At 39.3% G+C, this 23,271-nt stretch overlaps 1 protein-coding gene across 1 annotated transcript; it reads left to right on the forward strand.

Moving 5' to 3' along the window:
• Window positions 1-1,425: 1,425 nt before the first annotated feature.
• On the forward strand, window positions 1,426-18,745 carry CLEC9A (C-type lectin domain containing 9A; the record flags this gene model as incomplete). The annotated part of the gene is made up of 6 exons (XM_079775214.1): window positions 1,426-1,516; window positions 3,413-3,493; window positions 9,290-9,436; window positions 14,806-14,945; window positions 16,154-16,275; window positions 16,965-18,745. 6 exons carry the CDS (start codon window positions 1,426-1,428, stop codon window positions 17,095-17,097), a joined length of 714 nt encoding a protein of 237 aa, XP_079631340.1. The 3' UTR covers window positions 17,098-18,745.
• Between the last annotated feature and the right edge of the window lie 4,526 nt (window positions 18,746-23,271).

Below are 23,271 nucleotides of genomic sequence, written 5' to 3' on the forward strand. Positions count from 1 at the left end.
TGGCAACACTTTGAACTATGTTCCTGACGTTAGTCTTAATGTACATTTGGTATGTTTATTGTTTCTACCTTTTTTTTTTCTCCTGAAGATAGAAATATTTTCACTGATTAAGTCACATTATTTTTCACATCAGAATCTCAGGTCACACGAAAGTCATATAAAATACTTGGAGAATTTTTTGGATATTCTTCATTTGCCTCTTGAGTTCTTCTTATCCCCGCTCTGTGCCTTGGGAGGCAGAACTCAAATGAACAGCATAATTAGGGTAGACTTGGCCTGTGGCTTCCTTATCAAAACTTCATAAACAGCATCTTTATGAATTAGAATACCCTTGAGAGCCATTTGTTTCCTTCTGTAGCAGAGATCAATGATTGATCCAGTGAAACACTGAAACAAAAGAGAACATTGCAATTTTGCAGACTGTTGGAGTTTGCAGACGGTAAATTACTGAGGGATGACCTTTAGCCATAAGGACAAATGACCAGTGATAATTAAAGCATCAAATTTCCCAATACCAGTGCAATAGGCACAGGATGTGGCAGAAGTAGCCATCTATCTGCTAAATAATTCATGCTTCCCTTCTAGAGTGAAGTTGTCATAGAAAGTTTGCCAGCCAGGCAAAAGTTACATTTATCAGGCCCAGCCTTAGATCCAAACACAGGTGTTACATTAGTGCATGTGGAGGTGATCTGTGATTTCTAGCTTATGGCTTTCAAGAAGGGGTTTTGCCATCTTCTTTTCTCCTTTCCAATGGCTAGAAGTAGAAGACTTAATGTTTCACAAGACAGAAGGCATCTGGGTTCCATTTCAATGAAAACTACCCAGTAACCAGGATTACTGGAGCTAGAATGTTATGTGAGCAAGAAATAAACTTTCATTGTGTTAAACTGGCATTTTGAGATTTACTTCTCACAGCAACTGCATTAGCCTAACACAGTGTGCAAATTTATTTTAGGGATGCAATCCCTTCCTAGCTTTCTAATTTAAGGATACACAGTGACGGACGACAAAGTGAGCTACCTTTATGTCTTTGCTGTCTAGGTCATTCCCATGCTTTGTGTCCTATAACAAATATAAGTACATTTTTTGCACTTCTTTTCATTGTAACAGTAACTCAGTGCTATCACCTTCAACATCTGCTACATCTCACAAACCAGACCAATCGCAGCTTCTATCATTGGCCATTTGAATTCAGTTCCTTTCTCATTTCCTTCTTTAGCAAGTTGTGCTTTGGCTTAAACTTCATAAACTTCTACTTTCTGGATGAAGATGCATTATTCTATTCCTTAAACCCCAACATATTTTCCCACTGGTGTGTAAAAATAGCTAATTTCAGTTCTTTCACCGATCGGCTCCTGACTACAAAAGGAGTCATTTGTCTTAGCTTCTCGTGCGGACTGCCTCACCTATCAAAGCCCCTCAGACATGCAGGATGAAGAACTCTATACCTCCCTTCAGTGGGACACTCCAACACCAAACCCTTCCCAGAAACATCAGTCTTCCACCAAATGTTCAGGTAACCTGTTCTAATTATTTGGTCCAAGACTTTGCAGTGTATGTTTTGTTTCCCATTACATATTGAGCCCAGGTGAATTTTCTAGTGAGGTAACGCATTTTAGAATATGATAATGTGCAGGCTACGCTAACATTAAAAAATGAAATAGAATGAAATAGCCTGGCTGGAGTGGCTCAGTGGTTGAGCATTGACCTATGATCCAGGAGCTCATGGTTAGATTCCTGGTCAGGGCATATGCCTGGGTTGCCACTCTATCCCCAGTGTGGGGCATGCAGGAGCCAGCTGATCAATGATTCTCTCTCATCATTGATGTTTCTATCTCTCCTCCCTCTTCCTTCCTCTCTGAGATCAATAAAATTTTTAAAAATGAAATAAAGAATAGGAGTAGTAAGTAAAGATGAAATGAAAAGAGCAATGGACTTGACAAATGTGTAGTTCTATCTCTCTCTCTCCCCAAAAGAATTCCTAGATTTGGAAAATAAGTGGAAAAAATCATATTTTTATTATTTCAGTTTCTGCATAAATACTCCTTTGCAAATTGTCTGACAAATATTAAGAAATAAAGGGAAAATGGACATTGAAAAACTGGTCAACTCTCATCAGCCTAGGGCTGTCTGCTATAGTAATCTGTTCTGTCTTTATTACATTTAATATTTATATTAGTTTCCTATTATTGAGATCACAAATTACCACAGACCCAGGGGCTTAGTACAACACAAACTTGTTAACTTACAGGACTAGAGACCAGAAGTCTGAACTGGGCTTACTGGGCTGCATTCCCTCTAGAGGTTCCAGGGGACAATCCATTCCCTTGTTCTTTCCCAGTTCGAGAGCTGCATTTCCATGGCTCATGGCTTCTTCCTCACTCTCCAAAGCCAGCAGCATCATGTCTGCTTCCATCATGGTACTATACTCTGTCCCTTTGAAATCCTACCTCTCACAAGAGCCCAGATGGAAGAACAGAATAAGCTCTCTATCCTAAATTTGTTCACTTAATTACATCTTCAGTCTCTTTTGCCACATTAGGTAACATTTACAGGTTCCAGGGATTAGAACACAGGAATCTTGGGCTGGTATATTATTCAGCTTACCCCACTCTACAAAGATAAATTTTATCTATTTTTCTCTGATTAGTGTTGAGAATACAACCAGTTACAAAATCTTTCTTTTTTTCTTCCTTACTAGTTGCAAAACTACCTCTGGGAAAAATGTTCCTCATCCAAAACTATATGTTTTTTAAAAAAATGTCTTTGGCCCTGGCTGGTTTTGGCTCATGGATAGAGCGTTGTCCTGCAGACTGAAGGGTCCTGAGTTCAATTCCCGCCAAGGGCACATGCCCAGGTTGCGGGCCCTATCCCCAGTGGGCAGCTGATCAATGATTCTCTCTCATCATTGATGTTTCTATCTCTCTCTCCCTCTCTGAAATCAATAAAAAATGTATATTTTTTAAAAAAAGAAATGTCTTTGAACCAATCATGTTCAAGTGACACTAAAAAGAGATGAGGAGATGCACCATACCAGTAGTATTTTTGCTTTAAAAAATAAAAGGTTGCTGCCTTATTTGCGACAATCTTAAAAATATTTTGGAAAAGAACACATACGTATATCTAGTTAGTCAGTTTGTGGCATCACATATACATATAAGGGTAGAAGAAGTGTGTTATTAAAAATGTCAGTTTAATTTGACATTTTTGCAATCAAATGTATTCCAAGTTATAACTTGCATTTCAAAGAGTTGGAGTTCTCTTTTTACTGTTACAGTTACATGGTGTCAACAATTCTGTGGTTGAAATGCCTAAGGTTAATTCCTTCTTTCACTCAGTCTAGTCTTATCCTGGCCCACCCCTTTCACCTACTTTTTCTAACTCAATTTTATTGTCCCTACTCCTTGTTTAGGAACATGGTGTCTTATGATGGTGATAGCCTGTATTTTCTGCGTGGGCTCAGTAACTGCCTCCATTTTCTTGGGTATTAAGTGTAAGTACAAAAGGATATCTTTAAAAAAAAATCTGTGTGTATTATATATGACATGTCATTTAACATGCAATTACATCTGTATATTATAATGAATAAAATTTCATAGTTTACAAATGGATAAATAAATCAATTACAAACATATAAATGACAAAAATAATAGCTTCCTAAGGTAATTTATGGAACATTGATTTAATATAACACTCTAAGCCCTTGGATGCTGTTATAACTTTTAATGTTCAATGGCATGGTGTTGAACTCAAATCTAATGCTATGAGTCTCTTTGGGGAAAATAATGTAAATAATTACTTATGTGAATCGTGTTAGCATGTGAAAAATTTCAGTAAATGCTCTATATATTCTAATATGCATTTATTCTAAATTTGTGCAGATTATTTTAATAAGAGTTTTCACTTTATTTTAGACAAGGAGCAATTTAATGTTTAACGCAAGCCTGAGAGCTTTATTTGGGCCATATTTAATCACATTTATTTATTCCAAATTTGAGATGTTTCCACCTCTAGCAAGTGAATTTTTTATGAAATATAATAATTACAGAGCTGCAAGTTCCACAAAAATGACTAAGAAAATTTATTATCACTCATGCTACCTCCAAGAAATATGCTGAGACAGAGATGAAGGTTATTGTCGAGATAATTTTTCTCTCTTGCATGCTTTGGCAAATCATTTCTCTCCCTAGGAGGCATTAGCTGGTGACTGAGAATTATGAGTTCTGAAATGAGGAAGAGAAAGGCTCAGATTTGCTTCTACAAAAGTACAAGAAACTTGACCTGAATCATGTTATCTATGAATTCATTTTCCTGGTGGTTCTGAGAGGAATGCTTTAATAATTACTAGGAGCTCAAAAGTAATTGTTACTCTGTCTATCTCCTCAAATAAAATTTCACAGCCTAGCATAAATATTAGAACTTCCAGAAAGCTTTTTATATCATCCCATTCTCTCTCTGTGCTTTATTATATATATATATATATATATATATATATATATATATATATATATATATACTTAAGTATATATGTTTAAATAAATATATTTAAATCAAATGCCAGTCTTTTTTTTAAAGAAACTCACATTTAAATATTTGTTTATCTAGAAGATATACTGGAAGCAGATTTGCAGAGTTGAAAGAGAACTAACAGTTAAGTTAATTAACATACTAATCTAGTTTCTTCTGTAAAAACTGGGAACTTTAGAATATGGCCAAGTTTTATTCTAACTATAAGAATCCATATTTTTTTAAAAATAGGCCTTATTTAACTGACATTGCAAATATCAACAGCTATGGTTTAAGTATCAATTCTATATAATAAATGTCAATGATGTGTTATAAACTACTTGGGATGAAAAAATGAAAGAAACTACAAAAAACACTTTCAATTAAAAAAAAGATTAAATGAAGATGCAACATTTTTAAGCAACATTTTGAAGTGAACAGGATATAGAATTTGTTTTTTATATAAAAACTAGAGGCCCGGTGCATGAATTCATGCACGGGTGGGGTCCCTCAGGGTGGTCTGCAGGGATTGGGCCCTAGCTCGCACCCCCAGCCTAACAGCCCCGCAGCCCCTCCTGGAACCCAGCCATGGCTTGGTGCCACCCCTCACCTCCTCCACCATCCCACCTGCGGGGCAATCAATTGGGGCCGGGCCCCCCACCCAGCCCCCTCAGTGCCTGGGAGCCAAGCAGCCGCACCGCCCCCTGCCACCGCTGCTGGTTGCCATCTGCAGGGAGACCAGCAGGGCGATTGGGCCTCCCACTCACACCTGCCTTGGCCCAGCGCTGCTCGCTCACCTGCTCTACCATCCCACCACGGTTCCACTCTCATCAGGGCCCATCGGGGCCGGCAGTGCCTCCATTGCCGTCCCCTGCCAGCACTGCATTGCCAACGCCTGCCATGTTCCAAGCCACCCCCTTGTGGTCAGCACACGTCATAGCGAGCAGTCAAACATCTGGTCAAACTCCCAAGGGGACAATTTGCATATTAGACTTTTATTATATAGGATAATTTATCAAAAAATTAATTAAAATAATTTATCATCTGCAATCAGCAATTCTTATATCACTGAAAAGCATGTAGTACATACTAAATATGTTAATGAAAGCATACTGTACATTTCCTCAAAAACTTGCTGTCCAATGGATACTTAACTTTTTCTTCTCGCATAGTTCATGAAATCTGTTTAGATAACAAAGACAATCATGTTCCTAACAAACTTTGTATTGGTTGGTTTTGACACATAAATATCACTTTTGAAAAATTTTCCTGTAGATAAACCTGCATGTGTTGCAAAAGGGAGTACAATATATTAGACAAAACTCAAATGCCTATGATTAAGGGACCATTTAAATTAATAAAATTTAATTAATTCCACACTATGGAATACCATAAAGCAAGATGGAGAAGGAGGAGGAATTAAAGGAGTGGTAAATTTAAAGATAAGTAGAAGTAATTTCTTGCTTCCATGTTACTATTTTGTATTTTTCTGGTTTTCTCTATCATATTACTTATATTAATTGACTTACTATTTTAAAAACTCAGTAGTGCAAAACATTTTCTAAGAAATCAGATTTTTCATTTGTTTTTACTATTCTTTTTTATTTTCCTGATTCATCAGTTAGGTAAAACATATAACATCTTATAACAAATACTTTTTTTTTACCCTCACCACTAAGCAACACTGGCCAGGCCCATAACAAATATTTTTATTTCCTTCTAAAAGTACGTTGTTCCATATTTCCCCAGGTAATTATTTTGTTTAAATCTTTTATTCCTTACTGGTTCCAAATTAATTATAACCCCAACACTAATAAAGGTGCAGTACATTCCTTCCCTCTTGGGGCGAAACTAAAGTCTCATTTCGTTTTCTCAGTTTTATTACAATTTTATGTGGTACAAGCTCTTCAAGTAGTAATAAAGCAAAGCAACAATAACCTCCCAAATATAGTGAATCTAAGATAGTCATCAAAATTAACCACTTTAGATTAATACTTCAAAGTCCTGAAAGGAAGTTTATTATTTTTCATTGTTTAAATGTGCCAGGTTATTAATAGGATAAAGTAAATAACACCACTATCCTACTCCCCACTCATGAGATCCAGCCTTTTGTGAAGAAGGAAAATAAATAAGCCACTGACAGATGGGTTACTTGTATTATCCGGAGATGGATGGGGCATAAGCATCTGCTTTCTCTAGTCCAAGGCTCTTGGTTTTAGCATTTCCTTCTCAGTAGCAACGTTGATGACTAAGACAGGTCAGAATATGCAGATATGCAATTAAATAGTTTATTGTGAATGTTGACCAGTTAATTGGGAGACAAACAACATGAAAATGCAAATTGCTTTTTTTTAATACACAAACTTCCCCTTCATGACAATATTCACTATTAGGAACATAGCAAAATTAAAGCTCAGCCTCCCTTTTTGAGGCAGAGCTAACTAGTGTATGTGCAATAATAAACCCAAAAGTAGAAGAAAGAGAGTTGGGCAAAAGTAGTATAATTATAAGATCTATTGGATAAGTATTTTCCATAATTGATTAAAAACATTAAGCCACCGGTTCAAGAAATTCTATAAAAATCAAACAGGATTAAGAAAATCAATATTCATGCTTAGATAAATATTTAATTAAATAGGGATATATAGATACTTTATAACATGATTTTGAAAAAGAACTGACTTAATGAGCTAGCCAGAGTTATAAGAAGGGAATAAGCAAAAATTAATATAAAAGTAATCTGAAAATAAGAGAAGGGCTGGCCCTATGAGATATTAAAATAAAGTAAAAGTCTGAAGTAACTGAAATAATGTGGTGCTGACATATGAAAAGATAAGTAGATAACTTGAATATCCTCAAAACAATAAAAATACTGCATAATCAGGTACTTCGATGGAAATCTGCAGTAAGTGAAGGATGGCAAATAAAGAGTATGGAGAGGAAAGAGTCAATAAATGATACGAGACAACTATGAGCCATCTGGGGGTTGCTACAGAAGACTTGTAGGACAGTGATTCCCCAAAGTCAAAGCATTTACAGATCGACAGTTTATTACAAGAAGAGGATATAATTTAACAACGGTATTAATACGTGTTACAATAAGAGGCCTGGGGAGGCCAGATGCAGACAGGCATCCTTTTCTTCCCTTGAAAGGTCTTTTCGGGACACAATTTCTCTCTTGAATCAGGAGCCACTGATGTGTACACAGAACACCTTGGTACCAGGGAGCCCCAAATCTTGCTGGAAATTTTGATATTTTGCTGACCACCCAGGCACATTCCTTCGCAGTAACCAGCCTCAATAGCAGGGACTTTTCAAGGTCTCTTTGTAACCAGGGGTGAATCATCAATCATTTGTCATTAAGAAACAAGGCTGCCTTAACCGGTTTGGCTCAGTGAATAGAGCATCGGCCTGCGGACTGAAGGGTCCCAGGTTCAATTCTGGTCAAGGGCACGTACCTTGGTTGCGGTCACAGTGCAGAAGGCAGCTGATCAATGTTTCTCTCTCATCGATGTTTCTAACTCTCTATCCCTCTCCCTTCTTCTCTGTAAAAAAAAATCAATAAAATATATATTTTTAAAAATAAAAAAAAGAAACAAGACTGACCAGCTAGTATAATCTCGCCAAAGAAAATTCCCAGACTGATGACCACAAAGCTACACTCTTTAATTAGTGTCTGAGGCCTCGTGCAGGGATCAGCTCCATGCAGGAACTTCAGAAGCGCTGCTTAGGCTGATTCCAGGCCTTCTCAATTAGGACAATAAGGAACTCATAGACACAAAAAGGAAAAAAAAAAACTAGAAACCCAATGAAAAAATTCACAAAGGATATAATTATGCACTTCATTAAAAAAGAAATACAACTGACTTTTATTTATATGTATGCAAAAAAGGTTTTAACATCAAACATAAAAAGAGAAGTGTAAATTCAAATGATATTAAGATGCCATTTGCACATGTGGAGGGTAATTTGGAAGTATCTAATATGGTTTAAATAAATGCACGTAAACAGACCTAACAACTTATCTTAAAAATATACTTGCACATGCGTGAAATTACATATGACTAAGGTTCTTTGTTACAGTATTCATTTCTGTAATACCAAAAGATAATAAATAGTCTAAAAGTCAATAGAAAGTTTCTAAAATCATGATACATCCATTCAATGGACTCCTATGTAGTTATACTGAAATAATGAGAAAGTTCTTTATGTACTGATATAAAATTTTGTCCAAAATATATTTTAAGTACTTAAAGGTGCAAAACCATGTAAACAGGTTGTTACCATTTGTGTAAAGGTAAGAAAGGGTAGTTTATGTTCATTTGCTTGTAGATTCAAATTACCTCTAGAAGAATAAAAAGGAAATTGGTAAGCCTGACTGCTTTAGAGGAATAGAATTGGGTGAATACAAAGACAAGGGTAGCAAATGAGCTTTTTGCTGTGAATTCTTTTTAATTTGTATTCTTGAACAATATAAATTTTTTTCAATAAGTATTAATTTTATTAATAAAGTTTTTCTCCACATTTCCTTTAGCTATATATTTTTTAGTTTTATTTTTCAATTACAGTTTAAATTCAATATTATTTTTTATTAGTTTTAGGTGTACGGCATAGAATAGTAGATAATTCTTAAACAATGTAAATTTTTAAACAAAAACAAAATAATGCAAACTAATGTCACAAAAATCATCAGTAATTGGTAGTTGTGTTTAAGTCTGTGTTGAAGGATGACTCTGTTATAAGTTGTCAGGAATTTAGTAGAAATGATTGTTATTGTTTGAAGTATTCCAGGTGTCAGCTATTGTAAAGAAGCAGCAAGAAAAACTCATGCAACAAGACAGAGTGCTGTTGAACTTCACACAGTGGACGACAAGCCATGACTTCCAGATAAGATATTGCCAAACCTTGATGCAAAACTCTTTCAGATCAGGTAACTGATATAAAAATAAGTTTTCACTTTGCAGATATGGATGTGTGCACCAACTCTGCACCCCAAATCAGTGACATTCATTTTATTCTCTGCAAAATTGTATTCAGCATTTTATAATAGAAGAGACATCATTTGATCCACTCACCAGTTCAATCTTATTTCTGTACTAGGGGCCCGGTGCATGAAATTTGTGCACTGGGGGGGGGGTCCCTCAGCCCAGCCTGCCCCCTCTCACATACTGGGAGCCCTCAGGGGATGTCCTACTAACGGCTTAGGCCCGCTCCCCTAAGCCACAGTCTGGCCTCCCTTTGTGGGAGGCGACCAGGCTGATCAGGGGAAGGCGCCAGCCCCATCACCCCGCTGCTGCAGCCACTGCCAGTCACCGCAGCCGCCAAGGTATTTTCATCAACATGGACTCCATCCAGTCCCTTCACCATGAAAAAATGACAACTTTCTTTAGGCATTTTCAAGATGTGTCTTTCATAGGATATGACATTTCTTTCTTTTTTTCTTTTTTTATCCTCACCTGAGGATATGTTTCCATTGATTTTCCCCCTTCCCTCCGATCGCAGGATCGGCCCCTGCCCAAGCCTAAAGCCTCCGCCTGAGGCTTTAGGCTTGGGCAGGCCCCCCCCCCCCCCGCCCCTCTGATCACCGGCTCAGCCCCTGCCCTGCCCCTCCGATGGCCGGCTAAGCCCCTGCCCAAGTTTAAAGACTCGGCCTGAGGCTTTAGGCTTAGACAGGGGGCCCCCTGCCCCTCCGATCACCGGCTCAGGCTGCCCAGGCTTCAGGCTTGGGCAGCCCCCCCCCCCCCGCCCCTCCAATCGCCAGCTAGGAGTGACCTGGGTGCCAAGGATGTTCCCGGGACCCAGGTACATATGCAAATTAACCACCATCTTTGTCGGGTTAATTTGCATACTCACTCTGATTGGCTGTGGGCATAGCAGAGGTACAGTCAATTTACATGTTTGTCTATTATTAGGTAAGGTTTCAATAGTATGTAGAAAATACAGAGATTCCAAAAAATGCAAATAAAGAAAACAGGCACTCAAATTTTAGTGAAATGTGTGAGATTAGTAGGTCAGATGTTTTATCCAATCAAACTTACAAGTGTATCTTTAACTGTAGCTCTAAATTCCTCAATATATTTAGTTCAGATATTGCTTTATATCCAAATTGAGATGACTCTTTCAGCAAATATCATTTTGAAAATTAGAGTATTTACCTTGCAGAATATATGAAATTATTTCAGTTATATTTTTTACATCACTTACCAAGCATTTCCAACCTAAAACAGTCTATTTCTACTTGTTATATAGTTTCTAAAGTAGTCTATGATTACTTAATTTACATTTAATAGTGCTTATAATTCAGATAATTGATTTCCCTGTAGTGGATACCACTTAAGTAATCATCAATGAGATAGGTCAAAAACCTACCGTAGCTGCTCCTGATTAAATTTTAATCATTGTGTGCCCAACAATGTTTTTAAATATAATAAGCTATTGCAATCAGGTGGTAGGACCACTGATCATCAACCTTGAGTTGATGACAATATCCATTTGGAGACCAACATATCCAGGATGTTCTTCAACTTTTCAGTTGCCATTGTTAACACTATGTTATAACTATAACAATATTCAGGATCTTGATTAGCATGGATTCCAAACAAAGGATATTAATGAACCTTAAAAAATTAGGCATGTGGGCCATGGAAACTGATAAAAAACTATTTGTGACTTTGTCTAAAAACTTGAGTGCTGCAAATTTCAGTATCTTTTCCTGTAAAAAAACTGTGCCAGAAACACTTGGTCAAAATCTTGCTGTTTGATTCTCCTTTTATACATTTGAGCATCCTTCTTTTGTGAATATATTCTTTCTTAAGGCAGATTCTATAAAACAGATTACACATTATGCCTTATTTCTTAGTCATATCAAAGTCTTAAATTAAGTATATTGGTTACATGTTTTTTTTAAGTTTCCTCACCTACATGTTTTCAAATTTTTCTTGAAGGTGCATTGCTTGTGCTCTCCATTATACATAAAACATCCTATATAATAAAAGCCTAATATGCTGGTCATCTGGTCGTCCATTCAACCAATCAAAGTGTAATATGCTAATGATATGCTAAGGCCACTCAACCACTCGCTATGACGTGCACTGACCACCAGGGGTCAGACACTCAGACCAGTAGGTTAGCTTGCTGCTGGGGTCCAACCAATCGGGACTGAGCGAGATGGGCCGGACATGCCCTAGAGCCCTCCCGAGATTCCTCCCCAGTTGGCCAACCTCCCACATCCCCACTCCCCCAGTCCTGATCATGCACCAGTGGGGTCCCTTGACCTGGCCTGGACCCTCTTGCAATCCAGGATCCCTCAGGGGATGTTGAAGAGCCAGTTTTGGCCTAATCTCACAGGGCAGGCTAAGGGACCCCACTGGTGCACAAAAATATGCACTGGGCCTCTAGTTTATATATATAACTAGAGGCCCAGTGCACAAGATTTGTGCATGGGAAGGGGGTCCCCTCAGCTCGGCCTGCACTCTCTCCAATCTGTGACCCCTCAGGACCTCTGGCTCTTAACCGCTCACCTGCCTGCCCACCTGATACCCCTAACTGCTCTCCCCTGTTGGCCTGATCCCCCTAACTGCTCTCCCCTGATAGCCTGTTTGCCCTAACTGCTCTCCCCTGCTGGCCTGATCCCCCTAACTGCTCTACCCTGCCTGCCTGATCCCCCTAACTGCTCTCCCCTGCCTGCCTGGTTGCCTCTAACCTCCTCTGCCTTGGCCCCGCCAACATGGCTTTGTCTGGAAGGACGTCCGGAAGGTCGTCCGGAAGATGTTCAGTCTAATTAGCATATTATCCTTTTATTAGTATAGATGCCACCCTGTCCTAAAAATGCAGGTTGTTAGCAGGTTTTCCTATCGTGGAAGGGGATTTCGCAGTAGCATCCTGGGTTCTGACCAAGACTTATGCGCTTGTGCTTTATCTCAGCAGATGTGATTCCTAGAAGAAGACTCTTGGATGTACCTTGAACATTTATATCAAATTTGCCAAAGCATCCTCCAAAAATGATGAACCACTTTAAACTCCCACCAAAAACCATGCATGTGCCCTTTATCCCACTTTGATGCCAATATCATTGATTTCCCCCTAGAAGCTTCCCTCCCATCAGCCGTGACTGCTTGGTACTTGAGCCAACCTCATTGTTCAGCTGGGGACTTGATTTCCCGAGATAGAATTATGGAGGAGGAAAAATAGTTTTCCTCTACCTTTCTGAGTTCTTAGTGGAGGCCCTTATAATGAAAGACAGATCACCAAGAGAAAAACAAAAGTTCATTAACATGTGTACCTCGTGTATACGTGGGAGATCCCAGGAAAAAATGAGTAACTCCCCAAGGTGGCTTAGAATGCAGATTTAAATACCTTCTTCCTAGGGAAAGGGGATGGGAGTTGTAGGCCTCTTAGAGGAGAGTAAATGATTTTTAGGAAAGATGAATGGGGGTGGAGGGAGATAGTTTGTAACAAAGTTTGGGTGTGATGTCAACTTCTACTCTCCTGTCCTGTGACAGGAGTCAGTCTTCGCTGCCTGATGACACTTCTCCCGTCAAGGGGACCTATGACATTTAAGTTCCTTTTGAGGGGTCCGATTTTAGGCAGATCAGGAGACTTCAGTGAAAGCCTCTGAATGCATTTGCAGTTTTTCAAGCATCTGCAGCTCAAGATCATCAATATAACAACACAGCATATGTTGGAGTGGCATGTTCTCTGACCTTCAGAATAAACCCAACAAAAGCTTGTTTCCTCTCTTAGATGATTTGCCACAGTAGCATTATTCCCTGAAGACGGTATTCTGACCAGACCTTCCTGGGAGTGGTCATAACATACCCTGTGCTTTTAGAAAGGTGTAGGCCACATCACTAAATAAACCAGGGTCAATTTTCTCATCTTATGGAAAGGGAGATAAAGTTATGATAGGTTATCTCCCTTTCCACAGGTTTCTTGCGGGTTTGTGTCTCGACCATCGGGCTTGGGGCTTGGGGCTACTGGGTGCCGGGACTTTGTGTTTGTGTCTCCAATCTGGCCCCCAGCAGTCCCAGCGCCGCCATGGTGGGGTGTGGGGCTGCTTGGTGCTGGCCTCCCTGCTTGTTTTTGTCTCCGATCCGGCCTCCAGCAGCCCCAGCGCCACAGTGGCAGGACTTGGGGCTGCTGGGGGCCGGGCCCCTCTGTGGGTTTGTGTCTCTGATCCAGCCCCCAGCAGCCCAGCACCACGGTGGGTTTGTGTCTCTGATCCGACCCTCAGCAGCCCCAGCACCATCAGGGTGAGCCTTGGGGCTTCTGGGTGCCAGGCCTGCGGGTTTGTGTCTCTGATCCTGCCCCCAGCAGCTCCAGCATTTCCCGGCTGCTATGGGCGTCGCCAACTTTGTTGGGTTAATTTGCATACTCACTGTTGATTGGCTAGTAGCGTAGCGGAGTAATGGTCATTTTCATGTTTCTCTTTTATTAGCGTAGATTGGTTTCAGAGAGGAAAGAAGAGAGAGAGATAGAAACATCAATGATGAGATGGAATCATTACCGGCTGCCTCTTGCATGGCCCCTACTGGGGACTAAGCCCAAAACCCGGGCATGTGCCCTGACTGGGAATCAAACCATCACCTCCTCCTGGTTCATATGTCCACTCTCAACCACTGAGCAACACTAGCAGGGCAAAATTTTCATGTTTAACTCTCATAATTTAAGCATTAACTTGAGGCTTATTACTCAACTTGCCTAATGGTCCAGTACATTTCCAACTACACTGGGCCAGTAGGATTAGCAGATAGAAAATTATAAGCAAACAAATGAGGTCTATAAATGAGGTAAACTTAAGAAAAGGAGATATTTATAAAAATAGAATAATCATATCAATTATTATAGAAGAGGAACAATTTGCAAAAAGATATTCCTGAGCTAATTTTATTTGAAAATTACTGTATAAATCTTACTGTAGTCAGCCTCAGAGAAGCTGAAATTGGTAAGTACTGCAACATATGACCTATTCCAGTGGTCGGCAAACTCATTAGTCAATAGAGCCAAATATCAACAGTACAACGATTGAAATTTCTTTTGAGAGCCAAATTTTTTAAACTTAAACTTCTTCTAACACCACTTCTTCAAAATAGACTCGCCCAGGCCGTGGTATTTTGTGGAAGAGCCACACTCAAGGGGCCAAAGAGCCGCATGTGACTCACGAGCCGCAGTTTGCCGACCACTGACCTATTCGATTAGAGTGTTCAGCTTAACTGGGGGTATTTTTAAGGGGTTCTTTTGAGAGATGTTTTTCTAATATTTTTACAATAACTTTAATAAAGTAAAATGTTTTATTCAAAGCTTCTTGTCCAGACAACTGGATTCAGAATGGAAATAGTTGTTACCGTGTCTTTGAAAACTGGAATATTTGGAAAACCAGTAAAGAGGATTGTTTGAAGGAGGGCTCTAATCTTCTACAAATAGACAGCAAAGAAGAAATGGTAAACACTGTTTTATGGCTTCATATCATTCTGAAAATACCATGTTACCCATTAAAAGAAAGGACTAATTGTAAATAAGATAGAATTGCTTAATATTTTATGACAGTAATATATTTGTTGTAGTAAAGGTTTAAAAGGGATAAAGTAGGAATTAATATGATTTGTGTTCCTTTTAACTGGAGAAGCAAAACAAAAAACAGAACGGTTATCCTGAAGTCATTTAGCAGATGATAGTTCTATGTCCTTTGTTAATCAAAGATGAGAACGAGTAAAAGAAATACCATTTTGGACAAGCTAATCAACTCTAAAATATACATACATTATCATTGTATATATGTTTTAAGTTTATTATTTTTAATGTTGTAGGGAAGAATAATAAACTATAAAATTTTTTTCAATTATCAAAAAAAATCAGAGATATAAAAATTGAGGTGCTGTCATGAAATGGAAAGGTATATGAAAATAAGCATTTGCTAAATAAATTGTTTTATTAACATTAAACCCAGTTTACTAACATCTTACGCAAACAATGAATTGTTCCTGAAATCATTCCATCCATATATATGCGTGAAGTAGAATTCATGGTTACACATTTCTCACTTTATTAAGTATATGCAGCTATATTCAGTAATTAATCAAAGCCCATTTTTACAAGAATAATGGGGGAACATGTGTTAACTATATGTAGTAAAGCAAGGCAACTTGAACTGATTTACTACAAGTATGGGTTTTCACTGTTTTCTGTGCAAATTTGGTGACAACATTGGTAATATTTCCTCTAACAAAAAGTATACCTACGGTTAAGTTGCTTCTGGAATTTTCCAAACTATTTTTCATTTTGAAGTATGCTGTGAAAGAATGATCTACATGGTCTATGATGTCGAGGATACTTTACTTCTTCTGATAATGAGGATTCAGTATAACACTTACCTTGTTTGACATATAGCTCTGTCAAACTCTAAATCTGTTAAAACAATTTTAATACCAGATGCCTATTTTTCCCATGGTCTTCAACACTACATTGATCATAAGGCAATAGGAAATAAAATCTATGAAATGTATTTCTTCTTTTAAATACACTCCCTCCTTTCTCCAGCTTTAAAGTTCCATTCATTTCTGTCTAGGAAAGTTGGCACACTTTATATTTCACGGTATTTTGTTGTTTTCCCCACACCCTCAGTTCACCGGCCAGGTCTTGTTTCTTATAGGACTTCATCGCTGGCAGCCTGAGGAAGATCAAAAGTGACCATGATTACTGGGTGGGACTTTCTCAGGATGGACCCAGCCAACCTTGGTTTTGGCAAGATGGCTCCACTCCATCCCCTGACCTGTAAGTGTCTAAGGGAAAAATCACAACGTTTCAAGAAGAAAATACATAAGGAAATTCAAATGCTCATTTTATTTTATACCTTAGATGTCCTCCAGAAAACATACCCAGCATTATAATTTCATAGACTTATGATTGGAATCAAAGCTGAGTAATTTAAAAGTAGCTTCATGGCTTCTAAATCTTCCTCCTTCCTTCTTTTCAGCCTTCTTCTCAGCTTCAACGCCTCACTCTAGAACATTTATATCAACATCTGAGGGGCTGAAAAATATTATTTACTTATCAAACATATTTTTCCTTTGTATAATTTAATAACTAGAGAGTGTTAAGGGAAAGAGATTATAGTAATTATTAAGGAATTTCCATATTAAGCTTTTCAGATAGACCATAGGGAAACTGGTGAACAGAATCGGGTGCCTTAGTATTTTGAGAATTAAGAGTTAGGGAAGATATTCTACTCTAGAGCCTATCTGTGTGCTTACAGATGCAGTTTGTTCACATTATGCTAACATACTTTTATTGAGAGAAAACAGCTCTGTTATTGAAGAAGGAGGACAAAACGACTATAGGAGGGTGCCATATTAAAACAAAATAGAACAAAATAAAAAGTTACACACCTCTCATAAGTTACCCACAAGAATAACTCCGTAAGCCCCATACCTAACCTCAGGTATACTGACTCATCTCTCCAGGTTACCAATAAAGAGACCCCAATCAACTCACCAGCTCTGTGGATACTTCAGAGACAAGGTTCTTTTTTCCACTAACTGTACCGTTTGGAAATACTTTATCTGTGAGAAGTACACATTAAGATCCCCTGCCTGAAAGAAGTTGAGTTCGAAGAAAGGCCAACGAGCAAGTGCAGAAGTGAACTTCTGTGTGGGCTAAACTAGCTACCTGGGACTCGGAACTTATTTTTGCATTTACCGTGGGTAATATTCTTTTGTACTTCATAGACATCCTTTTGACAATGTTCAAATTGCCAAGAATAAAATTGATTTAAGACAACAGAAGATAAAACCCTGAAAGGTTGAAAACAAACTGAAGAAAATCACTTTCATTTGTCCTTTTTGTTTAGTTTTCAGTCTAGATTGACTATAAACTCTACACAGAAATCTAATGTCACTGGGGAGATGATGCAGTTCTAGCTGACTAATTTTTTAAATAAATAAATGCTGCCTTTAAAACTCACTGTCTGCCAGATCTTTTTTTAAAAATATATTTGATTGATTTATTTTTATTTTTATTATTTTACAGAGAGGAAGGGAGAGGGATAGAGAGTTGGAAACATCAATGACAGAGAAACATCAATCAGCTGCCTCCTGCACACTCCCCACTGGGGATGTGCCCGCAACCAAGGTACATGCCCTTGACCGGAATCGAACCTGGGACCCTTGAGTCCACAGGCCGATGCTCTATCCACTGAGCCAAACCGATTAGGGCTACCAGATCTTTTATGCATTTGCTAGGTTTCCAAGGCATCTTTATCAGACTGGTGGGATAGGAGCCCTGGGATATGGATTATCAAATTGGAAGGCAGAGATGCTGATATCTGCTGCCTGTAAGACAATACCCTGTTTAGAACTGTGGATTTCTACTAGAGAGATGAACTACCAGCACTCACATAAGTGGAAGGGATAGTCAGGCTGCCAATACCAGCCTGTCTCTGGTGAAGGAGAGCTGTGTGCTTCCCTTCTCCCTCTCACTGACCATCCCCACCACTCACAAATCAAAGGACTCTCAAAGGTTAGCTCTCCAGCACTTCTAACTGTATCCCTCTGTGCCTTAATTTCTCCACTGTAAAATAATAAGAGAACTTATTTTAAAATACTTTTGAGGTTTAGATCATTAATATATGTAAATTGCTAAGAACAGTACCTTCGGTAGTGTTTGATACTGTATTGGTGCTTGCTATTATTATTATTTGTAGTAAATCACCAATCATCTCTAGGCATCTACCTTATGTTGTATTCCAGGTAAAAGTTATTCCTTTTCCTGCTCATGTCTCAGGAATATTGAAAGGATAAAGTTTGTATGTAAAATGCCAGCAACTGTCTGAAGAGAATTTCTCTTTTAAAGTGAATAAATTTCTTCAAGTACATTTGTAGATAATTTGTGTCCTAGCTCTGTAGGCTCCTTGAACATGGATTAGCTTGTTCCCAAGAGTCAGTGGATATGCAAGTATCTTATGATCTATGGGAAGGAAAAATTCACTAGTTGTTATTACACTAGAGGCCTGGTCCATGAAATTCATGCCCTGGGTGTGGGGAGGGGTTGTCCCTCAGCCCAGCCTGCACCCTCTCCAATCTGGGTCCCCTCAGGGGATGTCCATATTGGCAGTTGGACATCCCTCTGACAATCCAGGACTGCTGGCTCCCAACAGCTCACCTGCCTGCCTGATTGCCCCTAACTGCTTCTGCCTGCCAGCCTGATCACCCCCTAACCACTCCCCTGCCAGCCTGATCGATGCCTAACTGCTCCCCTGCCAGCCCCATTGCCCTTAACTGCCCTCCCCTGCAGCCTGGTCACCCCTAACTGCCTCCCCTGCTGGCCTGGTCGCCCCTAACTGTCCTCCACTGCAGGCCTGGTTGCCCCCCAACTGCCCTCCCCTGCTGGCCCAGTCACCCCTAACTGCCCTCCCTTGCCAGCCTGGTCACCCCTAGCTGCCCTCCCCTGCCAGCCATCTTATGATGATGTGGGGGTGGCCATCTTGTGGCAGCCATCTTGTGATGACATGGGAGCGGCCATCTTGTGACAATGTGGGGGCAGCCATCTTGTGATGATGTGGGGTGGCCATCTCTGATGATATGGGGGTGGCCATCTTGTGGTAACTATCTTGTGACAACATGGGGTGGCCATCTTGTGATGACATGGGGGCGGCCATCTTGTGACATGAGGGCATGAGGATCAATTTGCATATTACATCTTTATTATATAGGATTACTCTGCTACCCCTTACCATCACTATAATAACTTGCTACACAGTAGATTCTCATCAAATATTTGCTAAATGCAATATAATTTTATTAAATCTTTCATTTTTCACAAGGAGTAGCTGAGCTACACTAGATTCTCATCTTTCTTTATAATAAAGACAGCACTTAAATAAATAAAGTAAAATAAAACCTAATTCACTGAAATGGTGCAAATCATTTAAGCAAACTTGTAAGTCTATTGTAAAAGGTGACCTCTGAAGAGTAAGGTCCTTTAAGGAAGGGAATTGCATGTTTTTGTGGGTTTTTCTTTATTTACCCTTAACCTTCAGTTTAAATGGTGGGGATTTCAATATGAGGGATTTTCTCTAGTTTTCTACTGAAACCTAGAAAAGGAGACAAGCCAAGAAAACAGCATGTGTTTGGTTTTCACAGCTGGCAGCTGGCAGCTGGATATAATAACCTGGAATAAAGGAGGAACAATAGCAATTTTTAGTAGTGAAGACTGTTTGTCTTCAAGATTTTTCAAAGTATTGTCATGAGCTATGTTTAGAGAAAGCATAGGAAGTGTTTAATAATTCTTCTAGGTAAAAGCACAATGAAGCCAAAGGCAAACATCCTTCAGCTGATGTCATCCCGCCGGTATGTGATGCAGTATTTACAAGTCAAAATTTTATCTGCAGTGCAGCTGGCAGAGCGCCTGTAAATTCCCTCAGTGGTGATACTGCCTTCCACTCAAGTACTACAGGTGGAAGATGTTGTCCTGCAGGTTGATTTTGGCCCAAAATGTCAAGGCCTTTTTCAAGGCAGTGGTAAGAGACTGGGCCTTAGCACTGGGATAATCAGTTTTATACCCTACCTAGCCGCACCAATAACAAATTGAGTATCTTGATTCATCTCAATGAATTCCAAGTTAGCTTTTAAAAATGGGAAAGAACCCAGCCAGCCTGGCTCAGTGGCTGAGACATCGACCTGTGAACCAGGAGGTCACTATTCAACTCCCGATCAGAGCACATGCCCAAGTTTCGGGCTCAATCCCCAGTGTGGAGCATGCAGGAGGCAGCCGATCAATGATTCTCTCTCATCATTGATGTTTCTATCTATCTCTCTTCTTCCTTCCCTCTGAAATCAATAAAAATCTACTTTTTAAAATGAGAAAGAAGAGAAAACATAAAAATCTGTCCTGCAAAAGTAAAGAGGCTTTGTAATGTGGTATGGTTAAAGAACATTAACTGAGTAAAAAGAAAAAAAAAAAATATTAGAGTAATAAGATTGAAAGACTAATAACCGTTAGTCTATTAGTCTACTCATACAATGAACCTTGTAAAAAAACAACTATGTACAATTTAACTTGAATTATGCCGCTTTTCCTATTCTTCAAAATTGATAAGAATCCCTTCACCAAGTATTTGACTCCCAAATATTAAGGCCAGCCCTGAGGCAACCTAATAGACTATTTATTTAATAATTTGTTTATATCCCCAAAGAAAAAGCTCCCATTACACGGCTCACACTTCCTGCTGTTATAGGGCTCAAGACCTGTTTCCTGTTGATAAGTTTTAAGAGCTGGTTCAATATCCTCAGGAAAAGAAATAGCTCATGGTGTACCCTGGGGAACTGGGTCTACCAGGAAAGGCCATGTTCCTCGTTTGACTTTTCCTGCAATTGCTTCAGAATTACCTAAACACACAAGAGCCTTGTCAAGGTCTTCTCTTGCAGAAAAACCAATTCGGGGGGTGCTGTCCTCTCTGATTCTCAATGGAAAATTGATCTCAGCAAATCATATTTTCCAATTAATGTTATAATTATTTTCTATTCTTAATTTTTTATTTCTTTTTTTAATTTATTGATTTTTTTTTGAGAGAGAGAAAAACATCGATTTGCTGTTCCATTTTATTTATGCATTCACTGGTTGCTTCTTGTATGTGCCCTGATCAGGTATTGAACTCTCAACCTTGATATATCAGGATGATGCTGTAACCAATTAAGCTACCTGGCCAGGGCTATTTTTAAAATTGTTTTAAATTGTGGAGAGAATGTTGCATCATACTACTTTTCTGTTTTTTAAAATATTTGCTCATATTGTGATCAGTATTGTGGGCTTTTTTGTACAGATGATGGGGTTATTGAGGGCAAAGACAGAGAAATAGCTCAAGAACAGCCAAAAATGTCAAACAAATGCTTTTTTTTTCCTTTCCTCCTTCACTGTCTAAAGTGATACTTTCCCTTAGGTTGCAGATTTGGAGATAGAATACTGTTCAACACCCACCTTCCAGGCAGGTAAACTTTTTAAAGCAATGTCATCTAAAGAAACTTTTGTCATCCAACCCTGAACACGGGTCAAAATTTGTGTGCCCTGTCTATATTTTACAAGTTAGTCCACAAAGTCATTTGATTTCCTCATATTAACTGTATTTTCTTGCTGTAGTAGCAAAATTTAAATAACACTTACCTGCCTAACTAAAGGTTTAATCCACATTTCATATTATGTGCCTACTACATTAACTGCGTGCATTAATTATCTGCACTCATCATGGAAAAAACTTGGTAATATCCACAGCTCCCCAATGTAGGTGCCTTTCTACAATTTGTTCATTAATGCAGGTCTCCAGAGAAGGTTGCTTATGCTTGTTTGTGCTCCCCTTTATTTTAAAACTAGTGTCCCAGTGCACAAAATTCATGCACGGGGGGAGGGGGATGTCCCTCAGCCCAGCCTGGGCTCTCTCCAATCTGGGACCCCTCAGGGGATGTCCGGCTGCCAGTTTAGGGCCTAAACTGGCAGTTGGACATCCCTCTTGCAATCCGGGACCACTGGCTCCTAACGGCTCACCTGCCTGCCTGCCTGATCACCCCTAACCACTCTGCCTGCTAGCCTGATCACCCCTAACTGCCCACTCCTGGTGGACTGATTTCCCCCAACTCCTCCCCCCCCGCTGGCCTAATCACCCCCAACTGCCCCCCCCCGCCAGCCTGCTCACCCCCTACTGCCCCCTCCACCAGCCTGATGGCCCCCCCCTACCCCCCTGCTGGCCTGCCCACCCCCAAATACGCCCCTGCCAGCCTGCTTGCCCCCAACTGCCCACCCCACAGGCCTGCTCACCCCCAATTGCCCCCCCTGCTGGCCTGCTCACTCTTAACTGCCACCACCACCCCGCCGGCCTGCTCACCACCCAACTGCCCTCCCCTGCAGGCCTGACCGCCCCCAACTGCCTTCCCCTGCAGGCCTGATCACCCCTAACTGCCCCTGCCTCTGCCCCACCACCATGGCTTTGTCTGGAAGGATGTCTGGAAAGCCTCCCAGAAGGTCTTCCAGTCTAATTAGCATATTACCCTTTTATTAGTATAGATAACCACTAAATCCCTTTCCCCTCTTTTTGCATATTTTTAATATCCTTTAAATTTTATATTACAATTTAGATTATGGAAGTGACTTCACATTTACCTCATTTTAGCTAAATAATAATACTGTAAAGAAATTATAAATATTTTCATTTTATACTTAGTGAAATAAACTTCTTGAAATAAAGTGATTTTGCAATAATAAAACAAAGGGATCTAAAATTCTCATTTTATGATCACAAGTGCAGTTCTTACACAACATAATAAATCAACACAAAATTTGTTTAACACTGAAGAATTTTCCTAGCCAATGGACTGAAAATTGAAAGGAAAAATCTTAAAGGAGAAATCTGTAATTAGTAACTGATAGGTGACATAGTCTTATGAAAATTAACACAAAAATGTTCTCTTTATCATATGTTTGCAAACTTCATGTCATTTCACCATAAGATAGATGTTTACTGAAAATAAAACTGAAGAATTCCAGTTTCCACTGTTGAAAAATAAAGATTTATAATAAATTATCCTTTCTAGTGTTAATGCCCTAAAATGGTTTATCCATAAACAAATGAACAAGTGTTCATGATGGTGTTCTTTGCAATGACCCATGTATGGCTGTGCATATTGTCATCCGGAGAAAGGGACAACTCCATAAAAAGCCAACTATGTATGTCACAGTCTCTCACTTTCCATGACCTGATTAGATAATTTGCCCTACTACAATTTG

The sequence above is a fragment of the Cnephaeus nilssonii genome (assembly GCF_951640355.1).
Source record: "Cnephaeus nilssonii genome assembly, chromosome: 6".
NCBI lineage: Eukaryota > Metazoa > Chordata > Mammalia > Chiroptera > Vespertilionidae > Cnephaeus > Cnephaeus nilssonii.